The 18,313-nt window shown below is 40.4% G+C and overlaps 1 protein-coding gene across 8 annotated transcripts in view; it reads right to left on the bottom strand.

The window, feature by feature from the left end:
* Positions 1-18,313, bottom strand: part of dlg5a (discs, large homolog 5a (Drosophila)) — a 169,134-nt gene that overhangs the window by 76,858 nt on the left and 73,963 nt on the right. For all 8 annotated transcript variants that reach the window (XM_052041467.1, XM_052041465.1, XM_052041466.1 and 5 more), the window contains exon 6: positions 11,758-11,941. In XM_052041467.1, coding sequence (XP_051897427.1) covers positions 11,758-11,941 — 184 coding nt within the window. The remainder of the gene's footprint in view (positions 1-11,757; positions 11,942-18,313) is intronic.

The following is an 18,313-nucleotide window of genomic DNA, read 5'->3' on the forward strand; positions in this document are numbered from 1 at the left end:
TCCACTTTATAACCTGCATTTATTATTGTTCATCTTGAAGTCAACTGAAAGGAAGTGCAATAACTATTTCACAAAACTTAGTGACAAAACTTCTGCACTGTGGGCTCAGGAGGAGCTGTAATAGGCTTAGGAGTAACTATAACAAAAACCAGGATCTGGAAGCTTAATGACAGGAGACTCATTTTTCCCTTTTAATGACAATGCGATTAATCTCAAGTTGGATTAAAAAATGTATTAGCACTCATAAAGCATAGCAGAAGCAATCTAATAAACTTTTTGGCTTAAAAACAAAAAATGCTGGAAATAATCAGCAGAACAAGCAGTATTTAAAGGGGAGAGAAATCAAACATGATAAGGGCAAAAAAGGGAACACGAAAGCCCAGAGAATTAAAGAAAATTCCAAAACCTTGTAGTAATATATTAGAAGAAAGAGTATAGCTAGGGCAAGAGTAGGTCCCTTCAAGGACCAAAAGGGAAGTTTTTGTGTGGAGCCAGGGGATATGTGTGGTGTCCTCAATGAATACTTCAGTGTAATGTTCACCAGGGAGAAAGATGGGGAGGATAGAGAGTTAGGGGAGGTGAACACTGATAGTTTGAAACATGTGCCTATCAGGAAAGAGGAAGTGTTAGAGATATTGGCACACATTAAGGTAGCAAAATCCCCAGGACCTGATGAAATCCATGCTAGGGTGTTATGGGACGCAAGGGAGGAGATTGTGAGGGCTCTGACAGATTTTTGCATCATTTTTAGCCATGGTGAGGTACTGGAAGACTTGAGGGTAGCTAATATTGTTTCCATGTTCAAGAAGGATGGTAGAGATGATCCAGGAAACTACAGGCTGGTGAACCTTATGTCAGTGGTAGGGAATTTATTTGAAAAAAATCTTACAGATAGGATATATGATCATTTGGAAAGGCAGGGACTGATGAACAGAAATCAACATAGCTTTATGCACGAGAAATCCTGCCTTTGAGGAGGATACTAAGAAAATTGATGAAGGCAAGGTAGCAGATGTGGTATGCATGGACTTCAGCAAGGCCTTTGACAAAGTCCTGCATGGTAGGCTGGTCAAGAAAGTTAGAGCACATGGGATCCAAGGTGTCTTGGGAAACTGGATCCAAAATTGAATTGGTGATTAGAGGCAGAGGGTAGTGGAGGAGGCTTGTTTTTCTGACTGGACGATTGTAACCAGTGGTGTACCACTGGAATCAGTGCTGGGACCCTTGTTGTTAGTCATAAATAACTTGAATGAGAATGCCTACGGTCTGATAAGCAAGTTTGCTGATGACACAAAGATTGGTGAATTGTGGATAGGGAGGATAGTTGCCCAAGAATGCAGAGAGACACAGATCAGCTGGAAAGTTGTGTGGAGCAGTGCAAGATGGAACTTAATCCAGACAAATGTAAGGTAATGAATTTTGGGTTGTCTAATACTGGCCAGACATATATAGTCAATGGTAGGGACCTTAGAAGCATTGATATGCAAAGAGAGACCTCGGAGTGCAAGTTGACAGCTCCCTGAAAACTGTGGCGCAAGTGGATTAGGGTAGTGAAGGTGGCATTTACCTTGCCTGCCTTCATAGGCAAGAGCATAAGAGTTGGTACATCATGTTTCAGCTGTACAAGGCCACACTTGGAATAAGATATCTTTATTAGTCACATGTACATCGAAACAGAAAGTGAAATGCATCTTTTGCGTAGAGTGTTCTGGGGGCAGTCCACAAGTGTCGCCACCATAGCATGCTCACAACTTCCTAACCCATACGTCTTTGGAAATGTGGAAGGAAACTGGAGCATCCGGAGGAAACCCATGCAGACACGGGGAGAACGTACAAACTCCTTACAGACAGTGGTTGGAACTGAACCCGGGTCGCTAGTGCTGTAATAGCGTTATGCTAACTGCTACACTACCGTGCAGTTCTGGTCACTACACTACAGAAAAGATGTGGCAGTGTTGAAAAGAGTGCAGGATGTTGCCTGCAATGGAGACCTTTAGTTCAAAGGAGAGATTGGATAGGAGGGAATTGTTCTCACTGGAACGCAGGAGGCTGAGGGGTGACCACAAAGTTTATAAAATTATGAAGGGTATAGATAGAGTAGATAGTCACAGTCTTTTTCCAAGGATAGGGAAGTCTAGAGGGCATAGGTCTAAGATGAGTGGAGAAATATTTGAAGGAGATAATGAGGAGCAAGTTTTTCCCCACACAGAAGCTGGTGGGTATATGGACCAAACTGCCACAGGAGGTGGTAGAGGCAGGTACAATCGCAGCATTTAAAAAGGCTTTGGACAGGTACATGGATAGGAAAAGAATAGAATGATTGTGGGCCAAATGCAGGAAAATAGGATTTGCACAGATGACACGGACGAGTCAGGCCAAAGAGCCTGTTTTTGTGCTGTACAACCCTATGACTTAGGTTGTAAAAGGAGAAAGGTGGGGGGAACAAAGACAATGTCTGTGATTGGATGGAGGCCGAGACTAAATAACAAAATGAGGTGGTATTATCCTGAGTTTGTGAAGACTGATCAGTCACAGCAGATCTGTTTGGAGAAGGTGAAAATAGATAAATGACAAAAGGGAGGAGGAAGAAAAATCACTGCTAGAACTGCAAGATGGAAAATCCTGAAAATATAAAATAAAAGAATTCTGGAAATAACCCAGCAAGTCAGACGGCATCTGTGGAGAGAAAAACTTCCAACTAAAGGTTGACGACTTTTTAAAACCAGACCAGGCTGGTTCTTACACAAACTAGAAAAGCTGGTTATCTTCAATTGTTGTATCTAATGAACGAGTCCAAAGAGCTGTAACATCTTCATGGCCTCCTTCAAACAGTGTTAAGGCGGAATGTTCTGGTAGGAAGCCTTCCAGTACTGGATAATGAATCCTCATTGTCAACAAGTAGTGTAAGTCATGAAGATATTACATGCCAATGGAGGAATTTAATAGCCTGTGTATTTGATGTGCAATGGCATAAGTTTACAAAGATAAGCCAAAAAAAAGTGTCAAAATTAAATAATTCTAAGAAAAACAGTGAAAATGACATGATAAACCATTCAATAATGATGCTATGCAAGGTTTTGGAACAGCAAGCAACATTGTAAAAATAAGCCACTAAAACTAATCAATCACAGCTTACCACATATGGTGCAAAATATGTTCATACTTGGAAAAGGAAAGTTAAGCTCCAAGCATTACACAAATTTGCCACAATTTAATTCATACTAAAAACCTGAATTTATAAAAATCTAATTTACGTACAAAAACGACCATTAAAAAAAACGCAAGTGGTCTTCTAATTTGTAGAAACTTTCCAAATGTGAAAAAACAAACTCTGGAAGGACAAAACTCCACTTGTGCAGTTCACAGTGACCTTTGACTTGCATGACTGTTAAGTGGTTTACTCTGTTTGCGCAAACTTTGATTTTGATTCCTAAAGTTTAGTTTTAACTTGGTATTCAGGAATCGTTTTCTGCAGTCAAATAAAGTCAGCTCCAGTCACACATTTGTGCTTATTTGAATGCACAGGGGTTGGTTTTACATACCAAGTTCTTTTCTTACATCAAATGAAGCGTGGACTTAACATTTCCAAGAACCTTTGCATCCCTGCCTCAGTTCTTTCTTTGCAAACCATGAACTTTTCTATAAAATCTCCCCCTTGGAGATGTGTCAGCTAAATGTTTATATATAGTTCCAAAATGTTCACTTCATTCAATTTGCAATGGCTTTCTGTTTCTAATCTGAACTTAAAAAGCATTCATCAAACAACCAGCATTGTCCTACATGAATGGAAGCTGTGAACCTGAATAAGCAGGCTTTATTCAATCATTCCTTTGCCCTTTAAGTATCTCAGGCCTAAAGGGAGAAATCATCTATTACAACGCCTCAGGAAAACAAACAAAGCTGATGCATCACATCAGGGATGAAAACACCAACATTCACCAACGATTAACCTTAATAAAAGCAGTTTTACTTGAAGTTTGCACTTTAGCGCAAACGTGGATAGAAACTAGACTTTAATCACCCAACTGTTTTCAAAGATCATCACGCTAACAAAAATATAACACAGAAGAAACATATCACCATTGTTTTTACCTCTTTAGACAGCTAAATAAACATTAGATTAGATTTCTTTATTAGTTACATGTACATCGAAACACACAGTGAAATGCATCTTTTGCGTAGAGTGTTCTGGGGCAGCCCGCAAGTGTCACCACGCTTCCGGTGCCAACATAGCATGCCCACAACTTCCTAACCCGTATGTTTTTGGAATGTGGGAGGAAACCAGAGCACCCAGAAGAAACCCACGCAGACACAGGGAGAACGTACAAACTCCTTACAGGCAGCGGCCGGAATTGAACCCGGGTCGCTGGCGCGGTAATAGCGTTATGCTAACCACTACACTACTGTGCTGCCCAGAAAGAAAATACTTAACTGTCAGGATTGGGATTGGGGAGCTTCACTAAAAAGGCCTGTCCTTGGATAGGTAATGGTTAATATTTAACCAATGAATGCAGGAATTGCAACAGTTATACATTCCTTTAAGTAGTTAAACATAAAAGAATAAGAAACATAACAATTGCTCACAAGGATAGTATTAGATCCCAAAGGAGCATATAAAGTTGCAAAAAAAATTAGGGATTGGGAGCGGTTAGCCTTCATGAAATTGCTCTGGGACACACCGAGGCTGTCAAAGGCACAAAAAGTCTTCCTCTCTATTGCAGTCAAATTACTCCTCAGCTATTTTAATAAATGCCTCAATCATTCACACAAACTAAGAAAACTTTTAATATATTAGGAAAATTGAACAGCAGACTTTGTTCATCCTTATCAGAATGTGTACTTTCCAAAATAAAAGATCTTTTTCATTATAATACCATTCAAGAAATAACAGTTTGTTCATATTTAATGATGAGAAGAAAAGTCTAAGTGTACCTTTTGAACCCTGCTAGTTTATAGAAAAAGAACCCTATACGTACAAGAATTTGATTTGATGCCTCTTGATTTTGGCAGCTGCAGGGAGATCTGCAAATTTTCAATGGGCATTATCAAAATTGCTCAGAAGTCACAAAGTTTGCACTGCAAATAGAGGAACTCCTGATTTGAAACAGCACTGAATACAAGGTACATTAATCAAAACAGAGTGACAGAATTGGGCCAGAGTAAATTTTGCAGGTATATTTTAACCCTAAGTGTCTTTCCCAAGAACAATCCAATAAAACATAAGAACACAAAGGAAAACAGGAGCAGGAGTAGGCTACCTGTCCCCTTAAGCTGGCCCCACCATTTAGCATGATCATGGCTGACCTACACTAAGCCCTAACCCTGAATCTTCGAAAAAATTATTAACCTTCACTTTAAATACTTCTATTGAGCTAGCCTCCACAACTCTGTGGGGCAGAGAATTCTAGAGATTCGCCACCATTTTGCAAAGATCTTTGGAATGATTCTTGTGCAATGTGGGCCTGGTCATTAATAATCTCTTAGTGCAACTCTTAGTCCATGTGAAGGGTCTCGACCTAAAACATTGACTGTCCATTTCCCTCTACAGATGCTGCCTTACCCACCAAGTTCGTCCTGCAGTTCTTTTTGTGCCTACACGAACTTGTGCATATGACAGTAAACTTGATTTTGTCTTTGCTCCAGATTCCAGCATCTGCAGTCTCGTGTCTCCACTTTGGGAAATCCATTGGGATCAAGAACGACTTGCTTTCACTCCAATGCTGTGGGTTCTGAAGTGATTAACGAGGCTACTGCAGGAATTGCAGATTCTTCCATATGGGGCAGGTGGTGTCTGTTGGGACAAGTGGGTAGGTGGTTTGTCAAGTGCTGCAATCCTCCTGCTGTTTAAGCCATGTTTCCATGTGCTCCTGGTACGTGAACTCTAGGTTCACTGTGTCATCTTAAGTGCTTTTCGAGTCTGAGCAGTCCTGCACCTGAGATTCCCAGGAGTCAGGGGGTGATGCATTCCCCCCCAAAGAGAATTTGAGGAAACCCCTGTATGCCCGATAAGCTCTCCCCAAACACAGAGCTCAGAACAGAGTATCCAATTCAGAAGTCTGGTCTTGGATATGAGAACAATATGGCCTGTCCAACAGAGACAGCTGAGAACGATTAAAGCCTCAATGCTGGGAACATTGACCTGGGAGAAGATGCTGAGTATGTTGGGTCTCAGCTCTTGCTCTTCAAGCAGCTGGTTCCTCATTTGGCCAAAGTCTCAGATGGCACATTGAAGACAATGGTGAATTCATCATTAATGTCTGCCTCCATTAAGTATGGGCTCATGAGAATTGGGAAGTACTCCAAATTTTTCAGAGTCTCGCCACGATTTATTATTGTTACATGAACAGTTTGGTCGAAGGACTTTGTCTTGCAGATGTTGAATGCAAAGCCAATACTCTCATATGCTTCAGTGAACAAATCAATGATAACTTAGAGCTCTTCCTCTGAATGCACAATCATGCAAACATAGTCTGCATTCTGCTGCTCAAATACCAAGGTTGGGATGACTTTGGTTCTGGAGTGTAGGCACAGTGGATTTTCGTATTATTCCTGTGGATTAGTTCCATTCCCCCAGAAAGTTTATCGGTGAGATGCAGCTTTGCAGCGAGAAATATTAAGAAAACCGTCCAGAAAATGATGCAACCTCGTTCAAAAATAGAATTCACTGAGATTGACTCTGTGGCAGACTCGTTGGGTAGTATCATGCCAAACCTGCAATTGTGAAGCAAGAGCAAGATGAATTTCTGTGGGCGGCCAATTTTGAGGCGGATGCTCTGTAGTTCCTCCTGCATGCTGGTGTCAAACGATTAATGAGGTCAAAACAGGCCACAAGTAGTAGTTGGTGCTGCTCCCTGCATTTCTGTTGAAGTTTCCACGTGGTGAAGATCATGTCCTCTAGGTGGATGAAATCCACACTGCAAATTAAGGAGCCACTGGGAGGCAGCAGCAGCAGCAGCAGCTAAGGATGTCTCTGACATCCCGAGGCAGAGAGCAGAAAGACCCTACTGTCATTACTGCAGCTGGAGATATCCCTTCTTGAGATGCTCACAATTAGCGTGTTTTTAAGTCCCTTGGATCCTGTGACATATCCTCCTTTTCCCAGATGTGGATCATGAATCTGTGGATTTGTGACAGAAACCCCTCACTATCAATTTTTAGAACCTCAGAAGGGATACAACCTTCTCCCAACATCTTGTTTTTTAGTTGGGATATGGACTTTTGAATTCCTTCTCAGTTAGGAATGGTAGCAAGTCTGGACCAAATAGGCTGCTGTGGGTTGCAGTCAAGGGTGCTAATGTCAAGGATTAAGTCACAGTTGATACGGTCTTTAGTGTGTTCCTTCTGCTGGGTGTTGACTGGACCTCTGTCCTTGGTTAGTTCATCTGTAGTCTTGGTTCTCAGTGGGATGTAGCCTTGGGTTCCTGGGCCATAGAAACCTGGACAGCACTTAAGAACCCACACGTGTTGACTGTTGATGAATTGTGGGGCATCCTACACTCTTTTAGACCTGCCATATGTTCTTAAGGACACGGGTTTTCTGCTGCCCTTGGCATTAAGGTACCTGTAGAACTACATTTTTGCCCTTGAGGCAAGGTGAGGCTTACAAACCAGAAATGCCTTGTGGCTGCAGTTAATTAGTCTCTGGATATCCTGGTCATTCTCATCAAATCTGTCCTGGAGGTTCTTGGTAGAAAAGCCAAGCACAAGCTATTAAGGACTGTAAGGCAGTGCATAGACTGGACACTGTGGCTTTTGCTGGCTGGGAGGCAATAGGTTTTCTCTGAGTACTGCCCAAGAGGAGCTATCTTTGCAGGAGTCCTTGAGAGCTTCAAGACAACTTTTCAATTGACATTGATGTTTTGGGTGCAAGTTGATGAAGACAACAGCGTGGATTGGGCGAAGATTAGTGCAGCATTCATCAGTATCTGATGTGGTGCAGATAATGCAGTCCCTCACTGAGATGATGATAATAATTTAACAGGGGATTGAAGAATGGCAGAGACTAATGCAGCAGGTACTGCCATGAGGACTTGTGCTCGCCTCTCTGATGAAACAGGAATTTAGTCAGAGGAAGGTCCTGAAAAGTGTTGGCCTTCACTGCTCTCTCCTAGCCAGTCATATCTTGCCAGAAGATTGTGTCTTTTCTCAACGCTGGGTTGAAGTCACTTGGGGGAATTGGTTTGTCTGCCTGTGGAATGCAAACCAGATTTTGTTCAAGATTTAGGTCCTCTTTAGCGTCACATGTAGTTTCCAGGGTTGAAGTATGTACTCTGATGACTGTGGTGTACTTGCTCCATGTCAGTGTAAGCTGAAGGGTCATGAGGTGTTCACTAATGCCACAGGGAAAGTCATTGAGATGTCAGACTAACTCATTCTCGATGGCAAAGACCATACAGTGAAAACTGCATTTTCCTTTCACCAATCCAGAAGATGGTCTCTCCACTAATTTTGTCTTTAAGCTGGCCATCTTCTGCCCGTTCTCTCTCACTCTGGACAGTGATGTGTATGTCAAAGCATCCGAGTTCCTGAGCTGTAACAGCGGAATGATTTTCAGGTTGTCACAGTTGGGACTATCCACAAGGGTACTGGCATTCCAGGGGTTCTAAATTTCATACTGTGGAGCAGAAATGGCCTGTGCTTGGTTTCTTTAAGTGTGAGGTACCAAGGCACACCAGCTATTGTAATTACTCAACAGAGTGAAGTCTTGATCCGGTAACAAGGGAAATTATGATTGGAGAACACAGGCTCTTGCTATAGGGCCATTAACGCTCAGACATTGGTAGGCAACTGTGCAGGCACCACTTGGGGTGAATGCACTCGCTCAAAAGGTACAGACATACACACTGGCTCAGAAGTAGGTATTCTTGCCCACTGGCTTTGCCTCACTCCACCACCCACCCCTCACATTCTTCGTCTTTGCTGTCCCCGAACCCCTTTGAACACCCTCCTCCGCCTTCACTGCCATCAGCACCCCCCTCCCTCTGTGGGAACAACTATCCACTTTCCCGGGCTCCATTCCTAACTACACTGTAGCTGCAATCCAGGCCTGTTCTCGGCAAGCCAACAGGTGCCTCAAAAAAAGTAACCAAAAACAGCACGTTCACAGCAGATTTTATTTGCCTCAACCATACAAAATCCTTAAATGAGACAGCACATTATTTTTATACAGACCATGAAAGTAAACAGTAAATGAGCTGTATTATTTTATCTTTATATTATGCCATCAACCTCAAATGCCTGGTGGCCTGTGGACTTCCAACGTACAGAACTATGGTCCCACTAACAAAAAAAACTTCAGAAAAAGTATTTTTGGTTACTTTTAAAACATTTGTCTTTTTACCAGTAGAAAATGATACAATGAAGACAACATTAGAGTTTTATCCATATTCAGTATACTGCTGGTCCTTTGCCCTTCACAAAATTCCTTTTATCCCAAGGCTGTGCTTTGTGCTTATTCCCCTTCACATTTCCCTCCAGACCCATAGGCTGCCTAGATTAGTGGCACTGTCTCCTTCTGAGTCTGCAGTTGCACTCTCACACCCTCACCAAATGTATCCTCTTGGTTCAATCAACAGTTTTCCAGTGGGGATAGGAAGGAGGGGAGAAATCATTATAGTTCATTATCTCAAGTCTTCTTGTAAACTAGCTAACAAACTCCTGCCAGCTTATTATGTACCTATCCTTTGTGGAATGGAACCAGAATTCGGCAACAAGAAAGGCTATTTTGAAAAGATTAAACTAAATGTGCACAGATTGTGTAAAGGTTTAAGATTTTAATAAATTGACAACTTTAGGAAGAATATCACTTAAGAATAAGCAGAAGTCTAAAATGAACTTTTAAAGGATGAATACAATTTGGCAGCTCAGAGCATATAAGCGAATGATTTATAATTAATGAATTGCTCATTGTTCATAGATCTTCCTTGACACTTTATAGAAAGTAAATCTATTCTTTCTCCCATTATTTAGACTGACAACAAAAAAAACCCAATATATTCAATTATTTAACTCCCTTCACAAAGAACATGATTCTACTAAGTCCTAAAGTGGCTCAACTTGGCAGTGTCTGGCAGATATATGATACCACTGAATTTCAAATTTATCAGGTTACACAATTATAAAAGTACAGCCTTTTTCTTGGTGCTGGATATGTAGATCACAACATTTAGCTCTTGAAAAGTGCACTTGGTTTGAAGATTTGAGAGACACGATCTTCCCCGCAGAAAACTATGCTGACTAGTCCTAACCAGTCCCTGCCTTTTCAAGTGAACATCAATCCTGTCCCTCAGAATCTTCTCCAACAACTTCTCTTCCATTGATGTAAGGCTCACTGGCCTGTAGTTTCCAAGCTTATCCCTACTGCCCTTTTTGAGTAAAGGGTCAACATTAACAGTCCTCCAATCTTCTGGTACCTCACCCATGGATAACAAAGATGCAAGAAATTTCATCAGAGCCCCAGCAATCTCCTCCCCTTTTCATCTTTGGCATTTCTAAGCTTTAGTCATTTGTCCCTAGTATTCCCCCAAACCCATCAGAATTCTATTGGTAAAATTCTGTGCCTTAACTTCGCCACTCACTGTTTCACATGCACAACTGCAGATAGTGCAAACCCCTCTATCCCAATTTGTTGATTTTCTATTTCATAAACATACATTGTGGAAGCCCCAAATCTTCAGGCTACCCAATCCTGCTTGCTGCATTCAACTAAACAGAGGCACCTATTACATTTTTCTTTTCCTACTGTATGCACCTCAGGATTTTTGTTTATTTAGGGGGGGCAAACGGAAAAAGCAAATTAAGAAAATTAAATACATAGGACATCTTGCAGAATTAGCAGGAAGTGAAATCATCTTATAGTTTATTCACTACTGACTTTGAAGTTTCTGGAATTGCTCCCATCCCAATCCAGCTCTGGAGCTGTCAGGATTGAAGGGTTAACTTGGCAGTGAACTTCCAGAGAGCATCAATGTCATTCATGTGCAACTCCAACAAGGAACCAATATCTCTGTGGTTTAGTGCAAATCTTAAACAACAGCTTAAGCTCAAACGAGTGTTGGTACTTATAAACAATGAGTCTTGGTATCAATTACTTAAGACACAAGGATGTCTTTAAATGTACAGACACAGATTGAAAATCATATCTAGAAAAAAAACATTGTAAAACCGTATTATGTCATGCACTTGGCACAATTCAAGAGACAAACCCTGTGGACAAATGGAGTGCCAAAGTAATTTTACACTCTTATGGATACTGGATGAGAACTGTAATGGAAGTAGTGGATATTTTTAATTGCTCTTAATAATACTTAAAAAGCATTAGAGAAGAAAGCTGCAAAGCTCAAAGAAGATTGAATTTAATTTTTAAAACTTGATAATCCCCCACAATCCTTTTGCGTCTCAGTGATCCTTCCCCTGGTCCCTTCCATTTCAATTATTTATTTTCCAACCAATGCTTGTTCTTTCTGGGAGAGAATAGAAGCAAGACTAATTTTATACCCCAAACCAAAATAACATTAATCCTTTTGACTGTCCCTTATTGCTTGGAAACAGATAAGTGGCAAACCCTAGCTCTCGTAGCAACGTGCTGTCCTGTGCCCATTATTTCTATTCACTGTGTGTCAGAGGGAAGGAGTTCTGAAATACAAATCATTAAGATACCTAAAAGGAAACCTTTATGATACAGTTCAAAAACACATGCACTCTTTTTAGTTCAGCTGATTAGTAGTGAAAAATTGAGAGCATGTACTGAAGACTCACTTGTTGTTGCTGACTGCGTAGGTCAGTGATCTCCTTCTGATCTTCCTCATGGAGTCTTTTCAGTTCCTCACAGGTCTGTTGTGCATGATTGTGTTCCCGTAACAACTGGGAGTTCTCCCTCTTGATGACCTCCATATCTTCCTTGAGTTGAGACTGATCAATTCGTAGGCGACTATGTAATGTGCTGAGGGAGTTTAAAAAAAACTGGGAATTAGGATTTACAGACTACATCATCGGAGCACCAGTTGAAAACACTGAATAATAGTTAACAAATTTAGAATATTACTGTAAATAAGTTACAAGTAATTAAAAGCACTGCCTCCATTTTGCAAGCTGAATGAGTTCTTGTTTATTTCAGATGAATTGACCTCTGATCCCTTCATGCCTTAACAGAGGTGAATCATATGTATACAAAACTTTGCAGAAGACTGATAAGAACAAATTGCTGGACTATAAGATAACAGACTTCATATTTCAAAAGCTACGCAAGTTAAATTTTTCCCCAAATATTACATTTCAGCACCATTACAGATTCTAAAGTCTGGTCCCTCAGACAAGCAGCAAATTGTAGAAATTGTCAATCTTGCTGAACCAGATGGTTTCTTCAATTTTAGCCTTGGACTGCCAGGTGCAAGAAAATAATTCACGGAAATTAAGCTACCAAATTGTCATGGAGATCTTTACAAATGAAATATTACTCAAATTTTTCACAAAAAAACCCCACAATATCTAAAGAAAAACTCAAATATAATATTTGAAATTATCTGTCTGGATACCTCTGACCTTATTTTCTTTGATACTTCTAACTTTTTAAGACATATAAACTATTGTTTATCCTTTTAAAATAATTTGCAACATAGGATGTGTTCTTTGAGCACATTATACATACATTTGTTCTCTGAAAGTGTTATTCAATTATTACCCTTATATGCTCTTTTCTTTTTCAATTATTTATCCACCTTTTAGAGGCTATCACCACCTGTGATCAGAGATTCGATGACTTAACCTTACACAGCATATAGAACTGTACTCAGAACTTCTTGCATCAAGTATCTTAATTCATGCTCTCTCGTTTTCATCTCAGCAACTTGCAGAAATAGTTCAAACATTCAAATCTCTGTTTGCCAGTTTGCAACTAGGTTGATTTGTATCTCCAAATTTTGAAATGTCTCAGAAAAAAAATGTGACGCACTTATCCTCAACGCTGTTGGCAGCAGGACTCACGACAGCGAGACAACTCTAAAGTGGTGTTTTTTTAAAATAACAGCAATATAAGCAGAGGCAGAGAGATTCTGACTTCCTGCACATGTAACAAATGCGTACATTTGTTTGCCCACCAGCAAACAGTCATGGTATTACAGTCAAAAGTAAACTACAAAGCTAAAGCAGTTCTGAAACTGCACTTGAGTTCTTTAACGCAACTGTTCACTCCTGTTCATCTGGTAAACAAACCCGTGGACAACTAAACAAGTTACTGATGCTGGGTCTCGATCCAAAACGTCAACTATGCTTTTGTCTTCACAGACACTGCTTGACCCGCTGAGTGTCTCCAGCAACTTGCTTTTTGCTCTAAATTTGAGCATCTGCAGTCTCTTGTGTGCAAGTTATTGCTCTTTTTTTTACATTTCCAACAAAGCTAGTACTGAGATATTATAAAATCTGCATCTGCTTGATTTCAAAAATGTACAAAACAGATACCAGATTCCTTCACTGTGCAACTCTAGTCCTATATTACATGGCTTGCCTTTAATATCTATTGGTGTACTACCATGATTTTGTGTGATGCATGGATGCACAAATGTGAACAAATGCTGAAAACCACCCCAGCCCCCCAAAACAATGTTCACAAATGGATCCTTCACTTCCTGACCAACAGACTACTAACAGTGAGGATAGGTGGGAACAGCTCCGCCACAATCATCCTCAACACTGGTGTTACACAAGGCTGCGTCCTCAGCCCCTTACTTTACTCCCTATACACTCACGACTATATGGCCAGATTCTGCTCCAACTCCATCTCCAAGTTTGCAGATGACACCACCGTAGTGGGCTGAATCTCACATAACCATGAATCAGGAGTACAGGAAGGAGATAGAGAGCTTACTGACAACAACCTCTCCCCTCAATGTCAGCAAAACAAAAGAGCTAGTTATTGACTTCAGGAAGGGGGGCGGTGCAAACGCTCCTGTTTACATCAACGGTGCTGAGATCGAGGGGGTTGAGAGCTTCAAGTTCTTAGGAGTGAACATCACCAACAGTCTGTCCTGGTCCAACCACGTGGATGCCATGGCCAAGAAACCGCACCAGTGCCTCTACTTCCTCAGGAGGCTAAAGAAATTTGGCACGTCCCCGTTGAACCCTCACCAATTTTTAATCGATGCACCATAAGAAAGCAGCCTATCCAGATGCATCACGGCTTGGTATAGTAACTGCTCTGCCCGAGACCCAAGGAACTGCAGAGAGTTGCGGACGTAGCTCAGCACATCGTGGAAACCAGCCTCCCCTCCATGGACTCTGTCTACACTTCTTGTTGCTTCGGTAAAGCAGACAACATAATCAAAGACCTCATCCGCCCCGGACATTCTTCTTCCCCATCCCATTGGGCAGAAGATACAAAAGCCTGAAAGCACGTATCACCAGGCTCAAGGACAGCTTCTATCCCACTGTTATAAGATTATTGAATGGTTCCCTTGTATACTACCTTGTCATGGCCTTGCACCTTATTGTCTGCCTGCACTGCACTTTCTCTGTAACCGTAACACTTTGTTCTGCATTCTGTTATTGCTTTTCCCTTGTACTACCTCAATGTACCAATGTGGTGAAATGATCTGTATGGAGGGCATGCAAAACAAAGTTTTTCACTGTACCTTGGTACATGTGACAATAATAAAACAATTCAATTTACAAGGTAAGTAGGCTAAGCAGAAATGACAGCCTTCTTGACAGTGTTTACTGAAAACAAGAATAGATAACTGCACATACATACTGTATATATATCCAAAATTGCTGACATCAGTCTCCAATATACTGTGAAATGGCATTGTCATCTGACTCCTCAATGTCAGGTGATTAAATGCTATTAACAACAAGAAATCCCACACTTACATCAGAGAAGTACAGACTACACTCCAACTACCCACGAAGACAAGTCATTCCAGTTTACGCACCCTTTTAGTGACTTGACGAGTCTTAATGCCAACCTCTTTGGCACTGAATATTAACTTGGTGTGTAGTTTCATTCCTTTAGCATCTAACCATAGAAGGTATTAGAATTTTCCCCCTACTTTGTCTTTTTAATTGACATCTCAATCCCAACCTCTTCTCCCAACATTTCACTTTTAATACCTTAGATTTTTCACTTGCTAATCTAATGTACAATTCCTGTTCAAGATTCCCATGATCATCAATCATTCAGGATTCTTTAACCTGGTTGTTTAACTTATTAACTTCTTGGGATCTGAGCATCATTGGCAAGGCTAGGATTTTGTGCACAGTGGCTTGCAGTATACCATCTACAAAATGCACTCCAGTTAATTGTCCAGGCTACTCCGATAGCACCTCCCAAACCTGTGACTTGTACCATCAACAAGAAAAAGGCAGCAGGTGCATGATAACACACCAATTGTGTGTCTCCTCCAAGTTGAACAGGATCGTAACTTGGAAATACATTTATTCCTTCATTATCACTGGATCCAAATCCTGGAATGCTCTACCCATCACCACTGTGGGAGCACCTTTACCAGAAGAATTGCAAAGGTTCAAGGTGACAGCTCACCACCACATTCAAGGACAATTAAGGATACACTATAGATTTTGGCCTTATCAATAATTACCAGATCTCAAAAAAAACCCAAAATTGCTTGAACCATTTTAGAGAGTATTTAAGAGTCAACCGTGTTGGGATTTAAGGAGATGCACAATTGCTTGCTCCATTCGTTGGTTCAAAAAGCCACGCTGTGTGACGTCCTGATGGTAGCAAACTTCTCATACAAAATTCCACAGAGTGTCTTGGGCCATGTGTAAGGTGACAGCAAAATGCAGCCTTTGAAGTAAAGATGCTGAAACAAGTTACTTCAGCAATTAAAAACTTGATGTCTGTATTGTCTCAATATGGAAACTCCTCTCCTAATTAAACTATTGAACTATTCGGAAGATACTGCAGCCACAATCAATCACAACATGCTGAGCATTTGGAATGGAAACACAATGGTTTCCATTCCTGAACACTTTCCATATATAAATGTGTGGATGAGTGAGGCAGAATCAGGTTTGATGATGAAGCCCTGTAATTGAACAACCTCCCCACACTCACTGGCAATGGCCAAGTATAAATAACACCCAGTTAAATAAGGCACCAGAGATTACCAGCATCTCCAGAACAACACAGCACAATAAGAAAGCAAAGCATTTAGGAAATCTCAGAGAAATTAATCATTATCATCAATGTCTATTAGTTAACTAAAGTGATGAATCCCAGCCCTACTCTCCATTCAGCAACCCCTCATGGAATTGGACATGCATTTTGAGATCAGCATCACCCACACTTGTTACATTCACAAAAAATGCACAGTTACCTCGACAAGGTAACAATCGAGTTATACTCTAATGAAGGGCTGAAAAGTTGAAGAAAATTGAAAACTGTTGGCATTGTCTCAACTCTACATGTTCTGAATTATTGATTCCAAAACAATTATATAGTCAAATTCTGTTATACTCAACAAAATCTCTTAGCATAATTAAATTCTGTACAATTATAATTTATTATGAATATGGGATTAAAAAGGCAAAATTTGCAAGGTTGCATGGTAAACAGAGGGGAAGAAGATTAATTGGTTAGTTCTTTCAAAGATCTCACACAGTCACAATGGCTTAGCTACCATGTGATAACTGAATAGTACCCGTGCTGTCAAAGGGTTAAGGAAATGACATGATTCATTATTATACTTCACTGAATAAGAACTTACAATGGAATAGATAACTACAGGGAGTTGAAAACTTAATTACAGGACGCCACTTCATAGATTACTGAAAGAAAGGCAGCCTGAAAGAAATATAGATTTCATTTTATTCTGCAACTAACATTGGAAAATGAGACCAGATTCATCCAAAGAGCAATTTGAATTCAATACATATAAAGTATGACATTTATCCAACATTTACCTTCGGCTCTCATATGGCAGATTGATTACCAATTATTTTTGTAGCACAATTTTGCAACTTACCTAATGCTGAAATGGTTCAAGACCCAAAAGTCCCCAGTGTTCTTTTTGAGCAAGGTGATTTAATGTTGTGGCACTGAGAATATGCAGTTGCAAATTAACGTGGTAACAGATTCTTGTAAAGTTACAAAAGCACAATAATTAAAGCAAATAATGGAAAACTGGGACATGTTACAAAGGTCTCAAATAGATTTTGATGATCTATATATATATATATATATATAGATCATCAAAATCTATTTATATATAGATATTTATTAAATATATATATATATATATATACACACACACACACACACACATATACACAAACACAGGAACAAAGGCAGGCCTTATACAGATACATAACCTTTGCAATTTAATTACTTAACTCTAAGTAGGCAACATTTTCTTCTACCTAGATTTGTTTATCAAAATAATTGACATCCTATCAGAATTCTGCCTTGTCAACCAATGGATCGGATCAAAGCTCTTTAGTTCTATCATATCCAAGTGGACAAATTGAACAGCTAGCAGGAGGTGGCGGCTCCAGCAATATGCCCATCCTCAACTATGAGGCGCAGCTTGCGAATGCTAAAGACAAGGCTGAAGCAGTCGCAACCACGTTCATCCACTCCATGTGACATCAGGAAATAGCTGAGAGCACTGGACACAGCAAAGGCTTTAGGATCAGACAGCATCCCAGCTGCAGTACTGAAGACCTGTGCTCCAGAACTAGTAACATCTCTTGCCATGCTATCCCAGTACAGTAACAACACTGGTATCCACCTAATAGTGTGGAAAATTGCCAGCTGTCTTGTTCCCAAACAGCAGGGCAAATCTAATTCAGCCAACTACCATCCAATCAGTCTGCTCTCAATCAGCTGAAGTGATGGGTAATAAATACTGCCCTTGTTATCAACATCCAGATCTTGAAAAGTTAAAAAGATGTATAAAAACTCTCCCAGCTCAAAGCAGAGAAAATTTTCTACAGTGAATTTTAAATGTACCTTGCGCTGTTTAACATGATAGCCCAGTGGCCTATTCATCCTGAACTAATATCACAGATAGCTGACTTGACAGTCATAGAGTCCCAGAGTGATACAGCATGGAAACAGGACCTTCGGCCCAACCCGTCCATGCCAACCGAAGAGTCTATCTGAGCTAACCCCATTTGCCTGTATTTGTCCCATATCCCTGTAGGCCATTTCTAGCCATGTAGCTATCCAAATGAACATTTTTAATATTCTACATCCACTGAGGAGGTCCCCTTGACTCCATCTTCAGATTTGTCATTAGTACATTTAATTTTCTATGTTGGTCATCCTTCACATCATGAACTGTATTCTTAATTCCCC

Source organism: Pristis pectinata, chromosome 30 (genome assembly GCF_009764475.1).
Source record: "Pristis pectinata isolate sPriPec2 chromosome 30, sPriPec2.1.pri, whole genome shotgun sequence".
Taxonomy (NCBI): domain Eukaryota; kingdom Metazoa; phylum Chordata; class Chondrichthyes; order Rhinopristiformes; family Pristidae; genus Pristis; species Pristis pectinata.